Below are 25,357 nucleotides of genomic sequence, written 5' to 3' on the forward strand. Positions count from 1 at the left end.
TCCATTTTATTAATTTAGTGCATCTGGCCCCCTATCTGGTTAATATACCTTCCCCTGGACGAACCTTCATTGCACACTGCTTCCACATATCACCGTAGTGTGATAGGTTAACATTATTGGCAGACACTACTATTGTCTGTCAATAATGTTAACGTAGGTATTGTAAAGTAAACTTAGTAGTTTTATTGTAAGCTTAGTAGTTTTATTGTAAAGTAAACTTAGTAGTTTTATTGTAAGCTTAGTAGTTTTATTGTAAAGTAAACTTAGTCGTTTTATTGTAAAGTAAATTAGTATTTTTATTATGCGGTATTAGAAAGTGCTGGTTTTATAAATCATTGCATTCCCATATATTTTGAACTTTGGTTTCCTTTATCGATTATACTTTATTACTTGTGACAGTTCCACCTTTGTGACAAGCAGTGGACATTAAACCTTCATAAACAATACACCTTTCTCCAAGCTGATAAGACCGCCTATAAGTACACAGCTCACATTGCTACAAATCACTATGCAAAACTTACTCTCATCCATTACTGCTGTGACAATAGGAATACAAAGAATGGGTCTGTCAGGCTCTACGCATTCCAAAGCTAAACAGGCCCGAATCCTTCTGCTTGGATTGGACGCAGCTGGGAAATCTACTGTACTCTATAGATTCAAATTTAAGGAACCCTTTTCAACCATACCAACAGTTGGATTTAATGTAGAGATGATACAAACAGAGAAGAAATTGCAATTAACTATATGGGACATTGGAGGACAGGAGAAGTTGAGATCATTCTGGTGTTATTACTTTGAAAACACCGATGGACTTGTATATGTGGTGGACAGCACCAACAAGCAGACACTGGATGAGGCAAAGAAAGAATTTCAGTTCATCTTGCAGAATGAGCTGATAAAGAAAGTGCCAGTGGTTGTATTAGCCAACAAGCAAGATCTTCCTGGAGCACTAAATGCAGATGACATAACACGGAAATTTAATATGACGAAGCATTGTTCTGACCGGGACTGGTATGTGCAGCCATGTTGTGCCCTTTCAGGCCAGGGATTGACTGAAGGCTTCAATAAAGTGACTGAATTTGTGAAAAGGTCAAAAGATGACACCCTAATCTTTTCCAAGCAGAGTGTAAGACTTAAAACATCGCGGAGAGTATGAATCCTGAGAAGTGCGGACAATTATCTTAATGCATTTTGACTGAGTCTAGCACAGCATCAGATTCCCTTGTGCTGCACAGAGGCATAAAGGAAATGCCGTAGATGAAAAGCGGATTTATGTGTTTATTTACAAAGAGGTTTCAATGGCTTGTAAGGATGACAATATATATTTATATACAATGTGATATATTTCTGTGAAATAATATGATCATTAATGTCAGTAACTTATTTTACAAAGTCACAGAACAAAATCAGCTTAATGTGTTACCTGCTAGTATGTGAAATAGAAACATCAAATGGTAACTAAGGCTCTTTATGCATAAGGTACATAGGAGGACTATAAGGTGCAGTAGGCAGAGTATTATAAGTACATGCCACTTCCTAAATATATTACAATACCTATAATCAGTATTTTCAGATATGTGTATTAGAAGCTGAGACAGCATAGCTATGTGATATATATATATTGTTTTATTAATGTTTACACTTCATTTGAAGAAATTATTCCAATGAAACTCCAACATAGTTTTGCACTAAATGCGCCTTTGTTTTTTATTGGCTGTGTCTGATGTTTTCAAGTAATTGCTTAGTATTACATGTTATGATCAGCAATCTAAGCCGGTTCTACAGGTTGGGTATCCCTTATCCAAAATGCTCGGGACCAGGAGAATTTTGGATAACGGATTATTCCGTATTTCAGAATATTTTTATATTTCAGTGATGTATGCATAGGCTGGTTTCACACACTCCGGCTCCTGCCGGACGGCGAAAACCCGTACGGCCAGGAAGCCGTGCAGCACACAGTAGATTATGATGGAGGGGATGGCCACAGCCCGGCAGCCGTCCCTTCCAGTGGTGGGATCCGGCTGCAATCGTGCGGCCAGGCCGTAGCCGTCCCGTGTGAATGGACACAATAGTGTCCATTCACAACTAATGTGTGCGGCACGGCTCCCTGGCTGTGCGGGATTTCACCGTCCGGCAGGAGCCGGAGTGTGTGAAACCGGCCTTAGGTATCTTGCATTTATGTTGTACAAACATATCATCAACATGAAATACACACAAATATATTTTATTTGTGCATAAAACAAGGTTTCAAAACATGAAACAAAGTTTGTGTACTATTTCAGATACTGAATTTAAATGCCAAGCAATCACTGTCTTGCACATATTTAGTGCTAGTTACATATATTTGTCCTCCATAGTGCTGTTACATATCATGTCCTCAGTAGTGCCAGTTACATATCATGTCCTCAGTAGTGCCAGTTACATATTATGTCCTCAGTAGTGCCAGTTAAGCCCTGTACACACGGAGGAGATATATTGCTCAGCCATATATTGCTAGCAATATATGGCTGAGCAATATATTGCTCAGTTTCTCCCTTTTATCAGCGACCAGAGATGGTTGCTGACGAATGGGAACCTCTGCCAGCGGTGCCGCAGAGGTAATCAGCTGGTCACAGGAGCAAGCTCCTGCGACCAGCGATTAGAATGGGGCTGAAAACGGGAGCACACACCCAGCGATTTATTGCCGGGGCACACTGCCATCACTGGGAATATGGTCGCCTGCGACCATATTTCCATCGATTTCAGCCCCTATCGCCCCCGTGTGTACACAGCTTTACATATCATGTCCTCAGTAGTGCTGTTACATATCATGTCCCCAGTAGTGCCAGTTACATATCATGTCCCTAGTAGTGCTGCTACAGATGTCCCCAGTAGGTTTTTAGCAAGACTTTTTTTTTTCTTCACTTTCTGCAATGTATGGTTTTGGAATAATTTGGATAATGGATATTTGGATAAGGGATACTCAACCTGTACCACTGCGGTGTAGGGGGTACCTGAAATATTTCCACTAACTATAACAAACTATTATAATATCAAATCAATTGTAGGTGGTTACTGTAAATAACAGTACTGTCTATTATATAAACAATAACTGATTGTGCTGATCGGTTGACACACCATTATCTGCCTACTGAGCTGGATAGTGCTTGGGGATTTTCTTCCTGTATGTGGCAGCTGGGCTCTTCACTTCATATTAGTGATGGGAAATAAAAGCATGGAAACTGTAGCTAAAACTGTGCGTAACTGATCAGCTGAGTCGCTATTACCAAGTGTACTTTGACAATGAACTTTGGACAAAGGGGTTATGTTTATATAAATTGTAAGCAGCAGAGTAGCTAGGTGACAGGGTGCCCGAAGTGGGTGTGGTATGACTGCCCGACAATCGGTATCCCGACTGCTGATGCTCCGACAAAGGAGTGAGCGCAAAGAAGCCACTTGCGGGCTTCGGGGGCTAGCTTTGCTCAACACAGGTTCTATTCTCCCTCTATGGGGGTCGTGGACCCCCAAAAGGGAGATTAGCCCATCAGTCAGGATCCTCCCTGTCGGAGCACCGGCAGTCAGGATTCTGATGTCGGTATACTGACTGTCGGGATCCCTATTTTCGGTCATTCATCTGGCACACCCCTGAAGCCCTAGTAATTTTTCCTTCTTATAGTAATGCCTCTTACACAATATTCCACACACAGTAATGCCCATTACACATTCTGCCACACACAGTAATGCCCATTAAACATTATGCCACAAAATCTATAATGCCCAAAACACATCATGCCAAACAATCTGTAATACCTATTGCACGACACACCACAAAGCCCATTACACATTATGCCACACACCGTAATGCTTATTTCACTTTATGCCATACACCGTAATGCCAATTGTACATGCCACAACATAATGCTTAATTCATTTTATGCCACACACCATAATGCCCATTACACATCATGCTGCACTCTGACACCATTTTATGTCCCACACACAAAAATGTCCCTTGCTATTTATGCCCCACAGTATGGTTTCTAATTACTTTGCCAGGGGTTTCATGGCAAAAGATGTAGTGCCACTTACACACATAATGACACCACTAGTGTCACAAACACACAAAAATCCCCATGAAGTGCTGCTTACCTACATGCTCATTGCCAGGGGTTACATGCTCGTTGTCAGGGGTTTGATGCTTGACATGGGTTACGTGCTTATTGCCAGAGGTAACATGCTCTTTGTCAGGGTGGGTCACATGCTCATTGTCAGGGGGGGGGCTAATGTGCTCGTTACAAGGGGAGGTTTACATGCTCGCTGACAGGGTGGTTACATGCTCGCTGATGGGGTAACATGCTCGCTGCCAGTGAGGCATTATATGTTTGTTGCCAGAGTGGGTCACATGCTTGATGCTAAGGGGGTTGTTTGCTCATTACCAGGGAGGGTTACATTCTTGCTGCCAGTGGGGGTTACATGCTTGTTGCTATTGGAGTAATTGCTCATTGTCAGGGAGAGTTACAAGCTAGCAGCTAGGGGGGGGGGGGGGTTATATGCTTCTCATCAGGAGGGGTTACATGCTCATTGCCAGGGGGGGTTACATGCTTGTTGCCAGAGGATAAAATGTTTGTTGCGGAGGGTGCCTGTTGCCAGGGAAGGTTACATTCTCACTGCCAGTGAGGGGTTACATGCTTGTTGCTAAGCGGGGTTAATTGCTCATTGCAAGGGAGGGTTACAAGCTCACAGGGTGGGGGGGTAGTTGATTGTTGTCAGGGGAGTTACATGCTTGCTATCGGGAGGGGGGCCTACATGGTCGCTGTCAGGGTTTATTAAATACATGTCGACATGGACACAGTTGAAGTTGAACCGCAGCCCCTCACATCGCTCGCAATGCTTCGGGCACACTATTTTATTTTCCCACCACGCCCCCTAGTGGATGGGAGGGCATGAAATACCGCCTGTCGGCAAATGTTGGCTTAAAAAAACAGTGAAAAACTCATGTCGACCTAATGACTGTCGACCTAAACCCATGTCGACCTTAAGTCATGTGGACCTTGACCCATGTCGACCTTTAACCCTGTCGACCTTGGGGCCAGTCGACCTTCCGGGGCGACCTACATCTGATCTGACAGATGACCATTTCCCCAGCAAGCAGATGGAGACTCTGTATTCCTGCAGCGCTGTTTCCCCTGCCAGCAACTCCCAGCACAGAGGAGGAGGGAGGAGACGGGGGCAGCAGTGCGCTCTCTCCTCTCGGCCCTGGAGCTTGAGCTGCACTGGAGCCACCCTCCCTATGCTTCTGATTGTAGGATACATTAAAGTATGGTTTTGCCTTTAACAGGCCTTTGCCTTGCCTTTAGGCTCACTTTGTGAACACCCTCTGTGTTTCAGATAGCCTGAAAGGCAGGGCACAGAACTGGTAATGATCCTCCAGCAGGGTAAACTGCAGGTATGCCTGATGGGGCAGCTAGATTGGGATGTGTAGGTGTGAATAACTGATATCCGGAGAGGCCAGAAACTCCCCCCCTTTCCAGGCCAGAGATTACTGCCCTCAATAACTCCATTCTGAACTTGAACACTCGTAGATACGGGTTCAGTGTTTTAAGGTTCAGAATTGGGCGAACCGAGCTGTCCGGCTTCGGTACGACGAATAGGTTTGAGTAATAACTAGGGAAGCCAATCCCGGAGCATTTTTTCAATCCCGGATTTCGGGATTGAAAAATGCCCAATCCCGGGATTCCCGGGATTGGCTTCCCTAATTTAAAAAACGCACCCCGGCCGCCCCACATATTTACTTACATGTGGGGTGGGGTGCGGCCGGGTGTGTGGGTGGGCAGCCGGCCGGGTGTCTGAGGAGCCGGGCAGCCGGGTGTGTTGGCGGGCGTCAGAGGATCTGGCGGGTGGATGGGCTGGGAGCCGGCGGGTGGATGAGCAGGGAGCCGGCCGGGTGGATGGGCGGGGAGCCGGCCTGGAGGGTGGGTGGATGGGCGGGTAGCGGCTAGCGGGGCGGGCAGCGAGCCGGGGGTGGGGGGGGCGGGCTTCTGGGGAGCCAGCCGGGTTGGTGGGCGGGGGCGAACGCATGCTGCACAGAGCCACACTGGCTCTGTGCAGCTGCTTGGCCTGCGCAGCGTGACCTCTGTACTCGTCACGCTGCGCAGGGATGCACTGCCGGGGAAGGGAGAAGCCGGGCAGCGCCTGAGCACACGCTCAGACGCTGGCCGGCATTAGACTGCGCATGCGCAGTCTAATCCCGAAATCCCGGGATTGGAAACTCCAATCCCGGGATTGAAATCGCGGCGTTTTAGGGGCCAAATCTCGGGATTGGCCACCCTAGTAATAACCCAGACCTCTTTGGGGAGAAGGGACCAGGACAATGACCCTGGTTCGAAACAACTTTTGTAACGCGACTAGTAGAGTATCCCGAGGAGGCACAGCCAGTACTCTGGCTGCGGTGGGTCTACACTGTTTTCCCCTACCGCCCGAGGGGTTCTGAGAGGAGGAAGGTGGATTTTCCAGCTGTGGCTTTAGAAATCCAAGTGTCCAATTCCCCTCCAAACAACCACTCCCCCGTAAAGGGAAGTGCCTCTACTATCTTTTTGGATTCAGAATCAGCCATCCACATACTGTACACTAGGCAGCTTTAGGCATTTGCCTAGGGCGCCGGCCACTGGAGGGCGGTACTGAGCTGCTGGTGGAGCAGCAGCAGCAGCAGCAGCAGCAGCAGGAAAGCTCCTGCGAGGAGAGCAGCAGGAATAAAGATGCATCTGCCAAAGGATTCGATCAAAGAAATTCTTGATATATTATCCAAATTTGGTAAAATTTCAGGTTTCGAAGTAAACTTCCAGAAGTCCAGAGGTCTCTTTTTGCAACCAGGAATAGCTAAACCAGGTTGGGGTAGAAACCTACCATTTGCATGGGAGAAATCACACATCGTTTATTTGGGAATTAAACTTCCCAAATACCCTACGGAACTCTATCGAAAAAACATTCAAGAAACTATTCAATCACTGACCTCAGAACTGGACAGCTGGAAACATTTAACATTATCCTATTTAGGGAGGGCGAATTTAATTAAGATGTCAACGTTCCCCAAATTGCTTTATGTCCTACAATCTTTGCCACTCCTAATAAGCAATACTGATCTCAAAAAAATGAACACCTTATTTAGAACTTTTATATGGAAAGGGAAGAAATCCAGGATTGCACTGAATAAACTACAACAAGCTAGGTTCAATGGAGGAATCGGTCTCCCCAACGTCCAAGCTTACAACTACGCATCCCTCACCAGATTCTTGAGAGACTGGCTTAAAAATACGGAAGTATATGCCAACACACATCTGGAATCAGCCTTTTTAGAAAAAGACACTTTAATTTCCTTTCTACATAAAATAAAAGAGGAAATCCCTACAAATCTATCCCAGAACCCATTACTGTGGTCTACATATCGCTTGTGGCACATATTACGCCACTCCTATAAATAAAATTCACATAAAAGCTTATTCCTTCCATTCTTAGGCAACCCTGATTTCCAGCACGGGGAGGCTAGCTTCCCTTTTTCAACTTTAAGTAGAGAAGGCCTGATAAATGTTGGCGATCTTACAGATCCATCCAGCGGTAAACCCCTGATGTTCTCCCAGGCACAAACCTCCTTTCCAACTCTCAGAAACTTCCCAATTGCGTTTTTCCAAATGCAACATTACGTAAGCTCAGTGTTGAAGTCTCTTTCAAAACTGGACCTATCAAATACACTCGACGGGGTTTTGCGCGCCCAACAAATAACTAGAAAAGCTATCTCAATACACTATAGGATATTCAATCCTCTCCTTGATCACTCCAACTCAGAATCAGGTATGAAACAATGGTTAACGCACTTCCCCACGCTATCCTGCGAACAATTAATTAAACAGCTATCCATATCTCGCAAACTATTCTCAGCCGCCCAGTACCAGGAACTATTCCTGAACATCACTCACAGATCCTATTATTCTCCCAAGAGACAATTTTTGGCGGGCATGCCAAACACAGGACACTGTGGTAAGTGTCAAGCTCCACAAGCCGACCTATTTCACTGCTTGTGGGCGTGCCCATTTATCCGCAAATTCTGGCTACAGGTAAAATCTTTCGCCCTAGACCACCTATTAAACTACATACCATTTACTGCGGAGTGGGCGATTTTTGGCATACTTCCCGAACAACAGAGGATAACAAGAGGCTGCAAAAAGCTATCAGTTGCAATCAGTGCAGCAGCCTGCAAGGCTATTCTACAAAATTGGATCGACCCCTCCCCCCCTCCCTTAATGTTATTCAAGGTAAAACTCCACCATCTGTTCATGATGGATTGGTTGGAGACCACACTGCATAAAGTAAAACTCACAAAAACTTATTTTAACACATGGGAGAGTTATATTAATACATTACCGAGAGATTTTCAGAGCAGGATCAAGCGAACCCTCCAGAACACAGAATATTACGAAACAAGAGTGGTACAGGGAGATCCACCAATTCCCTAGGAAATCGACAAGAGGGTCTGGAATGGGGGATGGGAGTTTCTGGGGACGTGGCCTCCCCGCTGATGGTATATAATAATTGAAACTAATTTGGTAACACAGAAAACAAGTGTCGAACAATGACTGATGTGGATACAAGTTAATTGTCAATGCTGTTTGTATTTTGAACTTCTTTTATTTGTCTTATTACTCTTTACTGCGATTCAAGCTAATATGTATATCAGAAACTTTGTGTTCATGACAACATCACAATTATTTTGTACATATAATGCATGTGACAAATGTATTGTAAGGTGAAAGCATAATAAAAAATAAAACTTAAAAAAAAAAAAAAAATGCATCTGCCAGACCAGTTACTCTGCTATTCAGGTGAGTGAACCGTACGCCCCTGCCCGCTTCCGCCTGCCTGGAGCCCGCCTGTTGCCTGTGTTAGTAGCAATGTTCGGCGAGTGGAGCCTCCCCCCCCAGCTAGTCAGCGTCGCCGTCAATCCACTGCCCCCCTGTGCTAAACACAGCAGCAATGATCCGCAGCAATCCTCGGCAGGCAGTGCCCCCCCCCCCCCCGGCAGCAATCGGCGGCATGTGTCCGCTGCCGCCCCCCCCCCCCCCCAATTTTGCCTGGGGCGGTGGAAGTGCTTGCACCGGCACTAACTGTACATGCATGGTATTCTGAATGTGTTTAACCAGGGTTGTCATATTAACCAGGGTCTTTCCACCCACCAGGCCTTCCTGAATTTGAAATGCCCATGAGTGAATGGCATGAGTCATCCAGCAGCCTGCAATAATAGGTCTCTGGGATGCACCCGCAGCAATGTGAATAGATTTTAACATGCCATCAATCTTTCTATCAGCCGGATCCTTCAAGGCAGCTGCCCCAGGAACTGGCAGGACTGTCTTTTTGACAGGAGTGAGACCGAGGCATCCACTGCTGGTGGGATTTACCAGACCCCTCTGCCCTCTGGAGCAAAGGGAAAGATGGGCACTATACGCTTTGGATCAGTAATTTTTTATCCAGGGAAGCCCAAGGTCATCCAAACCCTTAGAATCACTAGCCTTTTCTGTGTAAAGAAAAAGGATTGCTATGCCTCAGATTCCTCAGCAGGTATGTGTAACACATCTCTGATGGCCACAATAACAGGTTTGTGGCCCTGAGCCTCTTCCAAAACAGGACTGGCTTGTCGCCTTCATCCTGCTCTGTGGTTCAGGAAGTCCCGTCCCGCCACCACAGGCCTCACTATGCTGAGACAGCTGGCTGCACTGATCACACATGAGAGAGTCAGCAGGGGGAGCGGAAAACCTGGTGTTACATTATACTTGCCTACCTGACCCTCTCCATGCAGGAGAAAATGCTCTGTTTCTGGACTTCCCTGGTAATGTATGATTGCCATCACATGTGGGAGCTAGGTAAAGGCCTTTCACCACAGGTGCTGGCAATCATACATTACCAGGGAAGCACAGGAACAGAGCATATTCTCCCACATGGCGGGTCAGGTAGTCAAGTATGTGTTACATACAGTGCACTTTCTCCCCATAATGAAAGAAACAGTCACACTTGTACACAGGGATTCAATGATGGCTTGGCTACCACCATCGCATCACAAAAAAATGTATAGATTTTTTTTTTTTTTTTTTTCATTTGGTTGCTTCCGATATGGTTGTTCTCTGGCTGCTGACAATATGACAGCAAGGCATACTGAGATTTGTAGTGCTACAAAGGTTGTTGACTCACAGGTTGCTCTAGGCCTGAGCCCAATATGTGTTTCTTGGGCGCTAGCTATGTAGTATAATCAGGTATGTGATGTCCCACATCAATTCGCGCACTGGGAGGCGCTGTCTCTCCTTCCGTGTAATTGATACTCAGCCACTACGTACACGACAGAGCAATGACGCACACCCCCGAATTCCATGCCCACATTTGGAACAAGAAGGTGTCTCCGAGTTATCAGCCATCTTCCTGGTGCCAATTAGCCAGACCATCCGATTCCGAGCAGCTTTTTTAGTGTTCGGAAAAATGGCTGCCACTGCCAGTGAGCAAATAGACTCGCAGATGTAGGCTGAAATATTCGTGCGTCACCCAGGCAGGAGCGCCAACGGATATTGCGCTCGCCCTTGGCCAGCCCTCTCTATGGTTTACTCTCCGTTACGGATACAGCGCCCCCTGAGTCTGGGGAACCATACCACTGCCGGAAGCCTTGTGTAACTCTCCCCCCTCCGAACAGGGCGCAACCAATCAGCGGTTGGGATTCCTCTGTGTAGGCGTGGCCACTGCTCCCAGCTCGAGGCTTTCTTGTTACCGGCATTCCGCCCAGACAACCGACAGTAAGAATAGCGCGGTGTCGCCACCCTGAGACCCAGGTCACCTCACACCGAGAGCCAGCCGCACACCGCCGTCACCGGCCTTCCTCCTACACACAGGCGGCCAGCGCTGCGAGGCCCCGACGCTCCCATCATGGCTGACAACGACAAGCTGGACAACCAGCGGCTGAAGAATTTCAAGAACAAAGGCCGCGATTTAGAGGTAGCTATTCCTCCCATGTCTGAGTCTTTCACCGGGTTCTAACCGACTCCGGCTTGGGGTGACCCCGGTCGGGGACGCCGCGCTTCCTGGGCCCAGCTGTGACGTCGCTGCGGCTTGGGGCCTAGTGGGGGTTAGTAGTGCCTGGCCGGGCTTGGATGGCTACGGGCGGTCTGATGCCCAGTCCTTTCCGGCTCTTCAGTCGGCGCTGTGCGGGAGAGGACGATCACCCCCCGGCTATCCATCGCTTTCTCCCCACAAACTGGGCAGTAGCCGTGCGGCTACCTGGTACCTGCTTCCACGCCCAGTACTCTCCCTATGCCCCAGCATACTCATCCCCCACCCCCCCGGTATTCATCGACCGGCTTATCCGCACTCTTCCCCCAGTATACATAGACCGCCATTCTCAGCCCCCTCTTCCTCCAGTGTACATAGACTGGCATACTCTGCCCCCCTCTTCATCCAGTGTACATAGACTGGCATACTCTGCCCCCCTCTTCATCCAGTGTACATAGACTGGCATACTCTGCCCCCCTCTTCCTCCAGTGTACATAGACTGGCATACTCTGCCCCCCTCTTCCTCCAGTGTACATAGACTGGCATACTCTGCCCCCCTCTTCCTCCAGTGTACATAGACTGGCATACTCTGCCCCCCTCTTCCTCCAGTGTACATAGACTGGCATACTCTGCCCCCCTCTTCCTCCAGTGTACATAGACTGGCATACTCTGCCCCCCTCTTCCTCCAGTGTACATAGACTGGCATACTCTGCCCCCCTCTTCCTCCAGTGTACATAGACTGGCATACTCTGCCCCCCTCTTCCTCCAGTGTACATAGACTGGCATACTCTGCCCCCCTCTTCCTCCAGTGTACATAGACTGGCATACTCTGCCCCCCTCTTCCTCCAGTGTACATAGACTGGCATACTCTGCCCCCCTCTTCCTCCAGTGTACATAGACTGGCATACTCTGCCCCCCTCTTCCTCCAGTGTACATAGACTGGCATACTCTGCCCCCCTCTTCCTCCAGTGTACATAGGGGTCGATCCTATTAGACTGTATAATTTACACTTTCTTATATAGGGCAGCATATTCCATTGTGCTTTACAATTGGAAACAGTGATTAAACAAACTGGATAGAAACAAACTGACATAGAGGTAAGAGGGCCCTGCTTGCAAGCTTACAATCTATAGCTGGGGTAGCCAACCCTAGTCCTCGAGAGCTACCAACAGTGCATGTTTTGCAGGTCTCCTCACAGAATCACAAGTGAGCTAATTAGCTCCACCTGTGGATCATTTAAAATGTGTTAATGAGTGCAGCAGCTAGGTTGTCTGGAAAATGTGAACTGTTAGTAGCTCTCGAGGGCTAGGGTTTGCTACCACTGATCTATAGGTTTTACATGCGGATGATCTGCAAGTGCAAATCACCATGGCGCTAGGTGCACTTTATGGCTGATGGAATTAGCATAAAATCTCTCGCACCTCTGTAGGGTTTTGAGCAATTTTAAGCAAATTTGGCCCAGCGAAGGGTGAGAGATTGTGTTAAATCAGGTGTCGTTGCCTTTGTTGGAACCGAACCTTGCACACTTCACGACTAATAGGATCGACCCCATAGTCCGGCATACTCAGCCCATTCTTCCTCCAGTGTACATAGACTGGCATACTCGGCCCCCCTCCTCGCGTGCACATGGGTATACTCAGCCCCCCTCCTCATCCAGTGCACAGACATGGGTATACCCAGCCCCCCTCCTCATCCAGTGCACAGACATGGGTATACCCAGCCCCCCTCCTCATCCAGTGCACAGACATGGGTATACCCAGCCCCCCTCCTCATCCAGTGCACAGACATGGGTATACCCAGCCCCCTCTTCCCTCAATATGCATAGGGTGGCATACTCACCAGAACCCCTCTTCCCTCAATGTACATAGGCCGCCAGACCCCCTCGCCCCCCCCCCCCCCGGTGTACATAGGCCGGCAGACTCGCCAGACCCCCTCGCCTTCCCCCGGTGTACATAGGCCGGCAGACTCGCCAGACCCCCTCGCCTTCCCCCGGTGTACATAGGCCGGCAGACTCGGCAGACCCCCTCGCCTCCCCCCGGTGTACATAGGCCGCCAGACCCCCTCGCCTCCCCCCGGTGTACATAGGCCGGCAGACTCGCCAGACCCCCTCGCCTTCCCCCGGTGTACATAGGCCGGCAGACCAAAAAAAAAAAAAAAACCCTTAGATGTTGACTGTCGACATTTGGGACAAAACCGTGAAACTCATGTTGACCTTTTTATTGTCGACCTAATGCTTGTGTTGTCTTTTCAACCCTGTCAACCTTAGCCATGTGAACCGTACCCCCGGAAGCAAGGTTGTTGTTTTTTTTTGTACTTCAGTCTGCCTCAGACCCTCTAAAATTTGTAGGTTTTCAACCCAACGGCCTAGGGCTCTATGCTGTTTTAATCAAACACTCTTAAGAACTGTACACACTGGGCGACTTTCCTGTGAAAGCCGCTCAGTGTTCTCGTCTGATCGTCTTTCAACATGAAAGCTGCCCAGTGTGTACAAGGCAGCGATGAGCGATGCTGCGTGCTCCTGCATCATCACTGCCGGCCACCGCTCATCTGCTGGTATTACCAGCAGATGAGACGGTGTGGGCGGCTTTCCATAGCGTTCTGCTATGGAAAGCTGTCCACCCCAGGGTAAAATGACTGGGCATAATCACCCAGCGTGTGTGGATCTTTATTCTGCTTGCGGATGAGCCACTGCAATATAGATATCAGTTTGAAGTACCCCCTACCCAAATCTCTGCACATTTTACATTTGCCCCACCTGCAGTGCATATGGTTTTGTCCATTAGAGAGTGATTGTGCCTTTGCGAGTGAAACAGAATAACCCCCACTGTCTGTTATTTTGTCATTATTTTGTTTCCAAATCCTAAACATAATATACTTCTTTCATTTTTGTTTCTTTTCTTGTTTACCAGATGATGTGTTCATGCTTCTACTTTTTTTTACAGTAGTGTAAAATAGAACAATATACATGAGCTTTGTTTTAGATAGATCGATCCATATATTGCTACATTCTTTGTGTGTTTTTATCTAACAACACTTTCTGTGGCTTCCTGTTGATGCCATTCTCACAATTGCTGTCCCTCACATCTGCAGATCTCTTGTGAAATGTATGATGTTCACAGCCCTACAGAGGTATTCAGTTGGCCAACTGTAATAAAGTTAATGCAAAGGACTTTTGTGAGATGGCGATATATCTGATTCCTTGTGAATTCAATGCTTAAGTGTCATCAGTCTTTTTCTAATGCATCTGAATTGTAGTAGTGAAGTTCTAGACATCTCAGGTGTAATTTTTTTTATTTTTCTCTCGAGCGGTTTTCCTAAAATATGGTTTTCACTTTAATGTTCCATGAAAACAAGGTAGCAGGTGTCCAGGTTTGTGCAGGTATAGAATGTATAGACATTAACGTTTATTTATATTCTTCCCCATGCTCGCATTTTAGTTTCTAATACGTTTTTTTGTGTAAATTTGTACAAACCAATATTTGTGATGCTAACAATTCTTTGTTTGCTGTAAACTTCCCAATGTAGTAGATGAAATGTATACCAGCCGCACTGGGGGTTGAAGTCGGCAGACATTTGATTTAATGCTAGTATACTATTTAGTGTAAATTGAAGTGGCAGATCTCCTAAAGGAATCCTGCCAACTGTTTCTTTAAGGTGCCAACAATGACTTAGGGGGGCAGTGCATTTGTGCTGAAAAGCACTGTCCGTGCTGAATAATGAGCCTATGGTATAGATATGGCCATTAAGAAGTTTAGTATACTGTTGCGACTGTTAGTGGAGAAAAACATAGCTTAATAGTGCTGTTTGGCTCTTGCGTAATCCCCTGTGATTGTTTGATAATCAGCTTGATACAGTAGTGTGGGTTGAGGCTGCTTTGCAATGTGGCGTAGCCAGGGTTATATGCTCAAATAAGGACCATTCCACTTTTTAATATGCTTTCCGTTGTATGAACATAATGAACCGGGTGGCAAAATGCCCACCTGCTCTTTATGTGCATGTACTCGCCACACTAAACCACTAGCTACACAAACTGTCACCTACACAACTCCTGCTTTACAAAATGGCAACTTTATAAAAAAAAATTATAGTAGGTTACATTTTACTTTATCACACACCAACTAGTTCACTAGAGATGAAGTGAATAAAATGCTTTTGCTGAGGTGAGAGGGGCCTACACTGAGCGTTTTTTGAGTGATGCTGGATTGCTTAGCACACAGCAATGTTCCAGTGTTGTGTGCTGAGTGATCTGGCAGGGCCAATGTTCTCTGGTGACAGCACGATCTAGTGAGATTGCTTAGAAAATGCCCTGTTTAGGCCCCTTAGCAGTGTAGTTCATTTTAATGAATAGGAACTGTTCTCAATGCTGCACACAGGAATATACTGGGCAGGTATGGGTCAAAGGGTCAAGGCTATGAAGGTTGACATAACCATTATGTCGATAGCCAAAATGTCAATGTGAGTTTATCACATTTTTCCTGCGTTTTGACATAAGCCAACATTAGGGTCGATCCTATTAACCTCGAAGGGTGCGAGTTGCTGAATTAACCCTAACTCGCACCCTTTGCAGGACCGAATTTACTGAAATTTCCTTGCACCCCTATGGAGGCGCAAGCACTTATTAGCGAATTTGGCCCGCCATAAAGTGTGCCCGGTGTCGTGAAGATTCCCAGTCGGCGAATCATCCGCACACATCTGGGATAATAGGATCAAACCCCATGGACGACATGTCTGTGCGCTGGGTCCTGTTGCGTGCCTCGCTGTACTCCCCATGCTTTGGGCACGGTGGCTCGCTGCGCTTGGCACACTACTACATTGTCCCTCAACGCCCTAGTTGATGGACGGTAGGGTATGACGTACCACCTGTTTTGGGGGGAAATAAATCTGAAATACTTGTGTCTACCTAATGCTTGTGACTAACTTAGGCCATGTCGACCTAGCGACCGTATGCCTACTGGGCTCCTTGTTAGGCAGATGTTACTGCGTTGCTGTTGGCTGTACAGGCCCCCAGGTCTCTCTGGGTTGAAGTGACAGGCTAGCCTGGCAAACCACCACCCGAATGCCTCCTACTGCTGTCCAGCAAACCATAAAATCTGGGGAGAACACTGAATCCTTGTGGCCAGTTTTAAACACCTACATCTAGGAAAGGCTTTCAGTATTTGAATGAGATGTTTTGATGCTTATATACTGGTTGCATAATATTAATGTCCACTTATCACTTGGGTAATAAAGAAATCTTCAGAGTAATATTTAATTGTCTATTTTAAAACTGTGCGCTTCAGTTTTGCTATGCAGCATTATCTAATTTCAAAGTCTGTCTAAATTTATACTGCATACTCATGTCTCCTGTGCTCGCTTTCTGTAGGACACTGTGTTCTTGGGCCGGTGGCTGTTGTCCAGGAGTGCTAGATATTAAACTGAAGATTTAAACATAAGAAATAGTGCTGAGTATATGTTCGCACGAAGAAGCTACATACAGAACATATTAGTCACATTCTACCTAATTAAGAAAAAACATTAGTTACTTTGGCACTAATAGTGTGGAAGAATTTCATAAATGTACAATTCAGTTACATGCAATAAGCATTCCCAATGTAAAGTGAACAATTAGACATAGGTAATTATAGTAAATTAATGTTTCTACATTTCTAAATGTTCTGAAACTATTTTTTAATTAGTATTCTTGGGTATGGATCATAGGGACAATGCTCAATAGGTCCACCGCTGTTGGTCAACACCTTGAAAAGGTCAACACAAGCAGTAGGTTAACATAATGGTCGACATAAGTTTTCACACTTTTTTATATAGCTATAATAGTGTACCGAACATAGCGAGGCAACGCGCACAAAGCATTTTAACCACCAAAAAAGGTGACGTCGTGTCGATCTAACACTCATGTCTTAAGGTGCCCACACACGCACCGTTCCCGGCGTGCGTTGTGGGCTTAACTAGCACACATAGCATCGCATCGTATGCCTTGTGCATACGATGCGATGCTATGCTAGAAAAAGCATGTGCAGCACATACTTTTTGTACTGTACGATGAGGTGTCGCGGGAGCACGCACCCCATCGTACAGCATCGCACCGCCAGGATCGGTGCGTGTGTGGGCACCATAACTTCCGTTACTGTTCATCTAGTCCAGGAGACCTCAAACTATCTTGCTCTGGGACCCCAACAAACAATAAAAATGACAGGACCCCAGCAAGTTACTGCAGAAGGTCATCACATCACATGTGTAGTCAGCAGACAGAACATACATGGCAGCATTGCTGAGGCCCAAAATGATGGGAGGAGCCTGAAGTAACAGACAATTCAACATTTATCAGACTCCTTGAATCAGTGACTGAGATTAGAGAAGTCATCAGCCTGATGGTCAGCAACATGGAGCCGTGACCCCATGCTGAGAAGGCGGGGACCCACTTAGGTGTCAGGACCCACAGTTTGAGAACCGCTGATCTCGACGCATCTTTAGATGGGTTGGACTAATGATGGTCAACCATAACATTGTCTATGTAGACCGCGTCGATCCACTGTACCATAACCAGTAGTGGGTGCCTATTGTAGCAATTATGTTGTTGCTCCGATCAGGGTGTCTTTACATTGCCCATGCCCAGAAGTGCTGTGTTTAACCACCCATATAGCTGCTAAACCTAAAGTCTTGTTTAGGGTGCCCAAGCCAGACTTTTCCTGGATTCCTTCTGACCACCTCAGGATGTTGCAAGGAGGCATACCTCCCACCTGGATCAACAATTGAAAGTGCTCCGTTAGGTGGTAATTGATCTTTTTCTGGCACACTAAAATTAAAGGAGTGCATAATAACTGTCCGTATCTTGATAAATTGGTAGAAGATAGATTTAATAAACGATAAACGTTTCCACTGCATTGTCATAATCAATGTGTGTAGAGACCGTTTTTTTTTTTTGGTAACAGTTAAAAAAAAATTACATTTGTTCTCATCAATTACAATGTAGTCAAAAGCAAGTGCTCCTTTTTTTTCTTTTTTTTTTTTTTTTTAAATTAAAATTAGTGCTCATATTATATTGGGGTAGATATGGATATGGGCCATTTTAAACCACTTAAAAAAGAAATCCCTCATGCAAGCGTTAAAAATGTTTCTCACTCATTAAGCACCCCAATATAACTTTCCCGTACCTTGTTCGTTTTGCACTTTTTAACCTGATAATGTCATGCCATTTAAAACTTCTGAAAGCTTGAGTAATCATTAAGGGCAGTATTCAATGTAAAATATCGCCAAGTGCAGCGAATCCTGTTTAGGATTCGCTGCACACTCGCTGTGTTCCGGAGCGCTGGCTTACTCGCTCTCCCTGTATTCAATGTCAGAGGGGCTCATTGCCCCTCGCATCGAATCTTAACCCCTGCATCGGACTAGCGTCCGCTGCAGGGAGCCGTGGGGCAGTGGCAGGCAGGGAGATGGAAGTCTCCCTGCCTGCCCCAGAACTTATGTGGGGGGGAGGTGGGCTCCCCGGGAGCCAGGCAGCACAGAGAGAGCCAACAGGGGACCGGGTATTCACTGTACCCGATCGTACATATGTAATGATCGGGGTGCAGTGAATATATGAATATCTAATGAGCGGCTAGGCTCCCGGCCCCTGGCTGGCTGTTATGTGTAAAAAAAAAAAAAAAATTATTTTTATATATATATATATATATATATATATATATATATATATATATATATATATATATATATATATTCTTGTTTCCTAGCACGGCCACAACGATTTTGATCGTTGTGGTCGGAAGATAAAAAATCGGATCCATCGCATGCGATTTGGTCGCATGCGATGCGACCGGACCGACCGACCGATTTTTCACCCGATTTTTTTTTTTCACCCCATTTTTTTCAATTGCCCACCCAAATGTTACTAAGTGGGCTAGACCCCACGATAGACATCAACCCGAAGCGTGGCGAGCGCAGCGAGCCCGCGAGGGGCGGCGGTGCGCGTCCTCCGACCTTTTCATTCCCCTACTATCCACGTCGGCGTGGAGTTGAGAATATATAGTGTGGCGAGCGCAGCGAGCCACTGAGCCCGAAGCGTGGCGAGCGCACGCGTATAACTTCACAGGTATACGCGTCCCCTCGCGGGGCTCGCTGCGCTCGCCACGCTTCGGGCTCGGTGGCTCGCTGCGCTCGCCACACTATATATTCTCAACTCCACGCCGACGTGGATAGTAGGGGAATGAAAAGGTCGGAGGACGCGTACCGCCGCCCCTCGCGGGCTCGCTGCGCTCGCCACGCTTCGGGTTGACGTCTATCGTGGGGTCATGGCGGGCACATACAAAATGTGAAATGGGTCATATTGGCCAATTTCACCTTTTTTATCATTTTTCCCTATGTGAGATGGACTTAATCAAGTCCATCTCATCTTGTGCCATTATAATGGCACAAGACCAACGCGATCCTCCCGATTTCAATGTTAAAAGATTTTTTAACATTGAAGTCTATGGAAAAATCGGGTGAATCGGTCGGTCGCATCGCGGCCGATTTTAATTGGTCGCGACCGACCGATTGACCCGATTTCTGTCATTCAAAGGGAAAAAATTGTAAAAAATCGGCCACATCGTGAGGATCGTGTCCCTTAATTAAGAGCCACGATCACTCACGATTGTGGCCGTTCTAGGAAACAAGTACCAATCATATATATATATTTTTTTTTTAAATGTAATATATATTCATGTGCTATAAGCACATGAATAAAAATAGCATGCCCCTTCACAGAAAAAAAATCCTGTTTTGACACCAAAATTAAAACAAAAAACCTTTTATTTTAAAAGTTCACATTCCACACGGAGAGACACGTCGAAAATCACTTAGAAAGATGGCGAGAAGTGCACGTTTAATAGGGTTGCTCGCTTTTTGAGAGCAAAAGTCTCCGTCCAACGCGAGAAAAGCACAAACTCTCCATAAAACACGGCAAATTTTTCTCATTGAATATTGCTCTATGAGTAGGGGGTTTTGAACCAATCTGTCTTTTTAAAAAAAAAAAAGAAATTTCACAGTGTATTTCATGCTCAGAGGTTAAGTGTAATTCTTGGTAAACCTGTAGAGAATTATTGTTGGAAATTTGTTTTTGACAATTTGATAGTGAGTATTGCGTTTTTTTTGTTGTGTTTTTAACATGGAAATGGGTTATTGCGGATAACTGAATTAAACTTTTTCTCATTGGCTGCCACTAGATGTTGCCTAATGGAGCAATTCAATTGATGCACGGTTAGGGCGCAAACTGCTTCCAGCGCAGACATTTGTGTCCTGTTTGGGCACCCAAAGAGCAGTTTTTGCCTTGCTCCATGAACTTTGCTAGTGTTAACCATTTGACAGCACTTTAGCGCATGATTAGCGTGTTCGATTGAAGATTGGATGTGCATAATTCCCAACTTGCACAGCTATTCAAATGTAGCTCTGTTCAGGGGCTGCCAGCATATGCATTTTAACTTGCACCCTCTAGGGCAGTCATGTCCAAAGTCCGGCCTGGGGGCCAATTGCGGCCTGTCCTGTCACTTCAAGCGGCCTGAAGCAGGCAGAGCATCAGATGCGGGACACACAACACAGGACACTAAGGGTGGGGACCCGGCGAGCGCGGGTCCCCACCTTTAGTGCAGCAGTGAGGAGGTGCCGCCCACCACAATTAGATGTTTGGCGTCTTTCGGGTGAGTATGCGTCCAACCCCTGCTGCTACAATCCTATATCACCCTCCTCCGCAATCTTTGGCAGCTGTGTGTGGAGAGGGGGGGCAGCAAGGAAGAAGCTTGCTCCCGTAACATGCAGAGTGGAGTAGGGCAGCAGCGGGAGCCCAAGCATCTGTATCCCGTCCTTGCAGTGCCTGCTTTGCCTCTCCATCCTCTGTCTCTCCATCCACTGGGGGCCGCTTGTGGGGGACATACAGTGCAGGCTGGGGGACATAGTGAATGGAGGCAGAGTGGGGGACATACTGTAAATGGCAGTCATACAGTGAAGGAGGAGCAGTTTGGGGGACATACAGTGAATGGAGGCAGTGATGGACATTCGGAGAAGGGGGCAGGCTGGGGAACAGAGTGGGGGACATGCAGTGAGAGGGGGCAGATTGGGGGACACTGAAGGAGGGACAGGCTTGGGTACATACAGTGAATGGAGGCAGTGATGGATATTCAGAGAAGGGGGGCAGGCTGGGGGACATGCAGTGAATTAGGGCAGGCTGGGGGGAATACAGAGATGGGGGGCAGGCTGGGGATTATACAGTGAATAGGGGGGGGGGGGGACCATTCTGATGTGATTAATGGTTCAAAAAATGTCAGGCTGAATGGTCCGCCCCCACACATTTTCACCTCACCAAATCTGGACACCCCTGCTCTAGGGGGTGGCTAAACCCAACCATATTGAGTGCAAAAAAAACAAACAATACATTTATTATTGCCCGTTATCTCAAGTTGCTTTAGAATGAGATTGGGCATGTTATCCATTCATTGCAGACCATAGAATCCAAGATAATTTCCTGTAACTACAGTATGCTAATGAATCTGTGGCACCTGAAAATATGCAATATATTGGGGATAACATTTTAGGTCTGCTCAGACCTAGAATAAAATGTGCTGTTAACTGCCGTTGAATAGTCTTCGGATCAATAAGCTTGCGGTAAATTACCGTGGCTAATTTAATTCCCCACTTAGGGGCCAATTTCAATTGTAAGTTTGCTGAAAAAAAACTCTTTGAGGAGAGAAGTCTGAACAAATGCAGCACTCCCCTGGGACAAAAGTACCAATGAATAATGTTTTCATAGGTTTTTCAATATTCTAATTCAGCGATAAAGACATGTTATGGTGATTTTTCTGTATAAAGCCAAATAATGGGTTAAATGATGTGGCCCATCTATGTTGGAGTGTTGAATTGATAGGAAAGGAGTCTTTGAGATTTTTCTTTTACATACTTCTTTCTACACACCGAAATGCATGAGTCCATTTAATATGCCATACACTCTAGACAAGGCATGTCGAACTATGGCCCTCCAGCTGTTGTGAAACTACAATTCCCATCAAGCCTTGTCACAGTTGCTATTAGGGGTTACTTAAACTATGGGAAAGTATGCTGGGATGTGTAGTTTTACAACAGCTGTAGGTCCACAGTTTGGACATGTCTGCTCTAGACCCTTTCATGTGCTGGAATACACTTGCTGGCTGTCATTTTGCCATAATCTCAGTTACCAAATTCCAGTCATGTGACATTATGTAACTGCCTCTAATACATTGTCTGTGAGCACAAATTGTTTTATGCTCTAGTTAGTCGTATATTTTATTTGCTTTTTTTTTATTTTATTTTTTTTTGAGACTTAGTTTGTTACACTGCAAACGATGCAATGTAATCAATGTTCGCACTTGAACTTAACATCCACACTAAAAGATTTTACAAAACATCACCTCATACTGCTGGATGTTGCCACAGCAGAATATATATTCTTTCTGCAGGTTTAAAAGATCAGTAGAAGCGACAAATGAGCCAGCGAGGCTATGCATTGGCATTATAGAGCATATGCACTACACTAACTGATTAGTGCTCAGAACGCAATATCATCCACATCGGTTTTATAGTTTCATTTTTTTAATTAGAGCATTATAAAATATACAGTAGCAGACTTGTCACATTAAAAAATGTCAATTATAGACTGTTATGTACGTACAGTGATCTGTAAGATTGTTTTGTGATAACAAGCCATTGCTCTGCTACCTGCATCTAGTGTTACTATTAAGTTTTTGATTGGCCTAGGCCCCTGTTCTGTCTGAGCGCTGGTTGTTGGCTCTAATGTGCAGGTTATGCAGCTTTAAACACCTATGGCATTGCATATAATGGGTAAAATCCCACTACATTTTACGTACATGTAATGGCTGTATTCCTTTTTACTCGCAAATCAAATTGTTTTGCATCTTCACAAACACAAGCGGCTCCTATAATTTCCTTTGAGGGAGATGTTTTGTTTAGCCAAAGATGTTTGATTTTTCTTCCACACTCCTAATTGGCACTTGCTATAGAAATAAAACACTACAGGATTGTTCTGTATCCTGTAATGTTACCTCTGTATGAACACAGGCAATTCTGGTGTTTGTTTTTAGTGAGTCAGGTGTATTTGTCGAGTTAAATCATCAGTATGTGTATGCTGACTTGTATTCTAATCATAGCTTGCTGGTGTAACCATTCTGCTATGTAACAGTAACTTATGCCCTGACCAGCCTGAGTCATCGGCTTTTGTGGCTGCTAGTTCCAGCTTGGCACCAAGTTCTGCGAAATGCGAGTCAGTGTTAGCCGTGCATGGGATGACACGTTGTGTGGAAATGATCCTATGCTCTGAGTCAGGAAAATATACCAAATGCTATTGACGGGTTGTTTCCTCTGTAATTCTCTTGCTTGGATGTCTACCCTCAAGGCCTGGCATGTCTAACAGTTCTATAGCAACCCTCGGTCACTTTTAATCAAATGCTGGCACTATACTTCAGGACTGATCTGGATCACTATAGGTAAACATTAACTTGCATAGTTTTGTACTGGTAGTTCTGATTACAATCTAGCAGTTTTATCATTGTGCCAGAACTATAATAAATTATAGTCTACAATTGTAGTCCTCAAAAAAAAAAAAAAAAGTCCTCAAAGGTAAATCATTTGCCTATAACTTATTAAAAGAAGAATTTAATTTTAGCAGTTGGTCCCTGTCTTTTAGTGACTGGGAGCTATTCAATTGTTTGGGCGACCATTTTTGTGATGGTATACTCATGCTGAAATACAGGGGCGTTAGCTGTGTGAAGTGCATTTATTGCTTGTTTAGCCACATAATATACAAAAAGTTGATAAACTATAGAATTTAGAATGCAAATAAGATAAACTATTAATAGACATAAGACAATTCAATGTCTGATTTTGTTTAAGATCACTTTGCCACTCTTGTTCATTTAATTAGTAAACTGGTATGTGTCATGTCTACCGAAAAGCCCTAATTCAGGCTCGGTGGCTCGCTGCGCTCGCCACACTATATAAGATCAACTACACGTGGAAAGTGGGGGTATGAAAAGGTCAAAGGACGCGGGCTCGCTGCGCTCGCCACGCTTCGGGTTGGCGTTGATAGTGGGGGTGCATTTAACATTGTAAGCCCCTATTAGGGTGCTTATACAATTTAAAGTTGTATAGGGGCTTATACAATTTAAATCGCATCGCATGCCATGTGCCCGCATGCAATGCGATGAGATGTCATACAACTTAATTGTGGGTGCCGTGCTAGGAAACAATTACAGAAAACAATTACAGAAAACATTAGTGAAACACAACCAATTGAACATAAAACGTGATGTGTTAAAGTGAGTAAGGCATCCTAGTGACACTTAAAAAAAGCAGAACTTCATGACCCAGCATCTTGGAGTGGTCTGACAGAAATTCAATGGCCCAATTCATTTGTTTGAGTGGCCAAACCAGTGATTTTTGCTCTCTGTGTGCCTGAACAGGGCAACAACTAAATTGCCCCATTGACTGAGTGGGATTACATACTATATATTGGAAAGTTGCAATAGGTCTGACTTGCATGCTTTCCTTCAAACCTGGAATGACCGTGACAATTTCCTTTGGGATACGCTGAACCTGACACATGAAGACCGCTTTGTGCAGTGAGAATAGTGCCCAATTTTTTCCACACTTGCACTTTGGTCAAATTGGCCAAATGTTGATCTTATAACATTTTGTTTTGCTACATTCCTCAAAGCTCGTGGCCAGGAGAATTTTGGATAAGGGATTATTCCATATTTTCGGAATATTTTAATATTTCAATTATGTATTTTGAAGTATCTTGTATTTATGTTGTATAAACACGTCAACCACCTGAAATACCCACAAATATATTTTTTGTTCAAAAAACAAGGTTTCAAAACGTGAAACAAAGATTGTGTACTATCTCAGGTACTGAATGTGAATGGCAAGCAATCATTGTCTTGCACATATTTAGTGCCAGTTACACATCATATTTCTGCTACAGATGCCCCCAGTAGGTGTTTAGCAACAAAACATTTTTTTCACTTTATGGAATGTATGGTTTAAAGAATAATTTGGATTTCGTATAAGGGATACTCAACCTGTAATGCAACATGTGTAGCTTGTGGTAACCAAGCCTTTGGGCAGTATTCAATGAGAAATCTCGCTGTTTGCAGCGAATCCTGTTTAGGATTCGCTGCACACTCGCTGTGTTCTGGAGGGCTGGCTGCCGCTAGCTCCGTATTCAATGTCGGAGGGGCGAGTAGCCCCTCGCGGCAAATCTTAACCCCTGTAGCGGACGAGCAAG

The 25,357-nt window shown here is 45.5% G+C and overlaps 2 protein-coding genes across 2 annotated transcripts in view; both read left to right on the top strand.

Annotated features, from left to right (window-relative positions):
• The first annotated feature begins 559 nt into the window (after positions 1 to 559).
• Positions 560 to 1,156, top strand: ARL14 (ARF like GTPase 14). Its single transcript, XM_083174756.1, has one exon. It carries the CDS (start codon positions 560 to 562, stop codon positions 1,154 to 1,156), a length of 597 nt encoding a protein of 198 aa, XP_083030882.1.
• A 9,445-nt stretch (positions 1,157 to 10,601) lies between these two features.
• KPNA4 (karyopherin subunit alpha 4) overlaps positions 10,602 to 25,357 on the top strand; it is a 29,008-nt gene continuing 14,252 nt past the window's right edge. Inside the window, exon 1 of the mRNA XM_083177846.1 lies at positions 10,602 to 11,001. Within this exon, the coding sequence (XP_083033972.1) occupies positions 10,933 to 11,001 (69 nt within the window). The 5' untranslated portion in view covers positions 10,602 to 10,932. The remainder of the gene's footprint in view (positions 11,002 to 25,357) is intronic.

Source organism: Crinia signifera, chromosome 3 (genome assembly GCF_055691185.1).
Source record: "Crinia signifera chromosome 3, ASM5569118v1, whole genome shotgun sequence".
Lineage (NCBI taxonomy): Eukaryota > Metazoa > Chordata > Amphibia > Anura > Myobatrachidae > Crinia > Crinia signifera.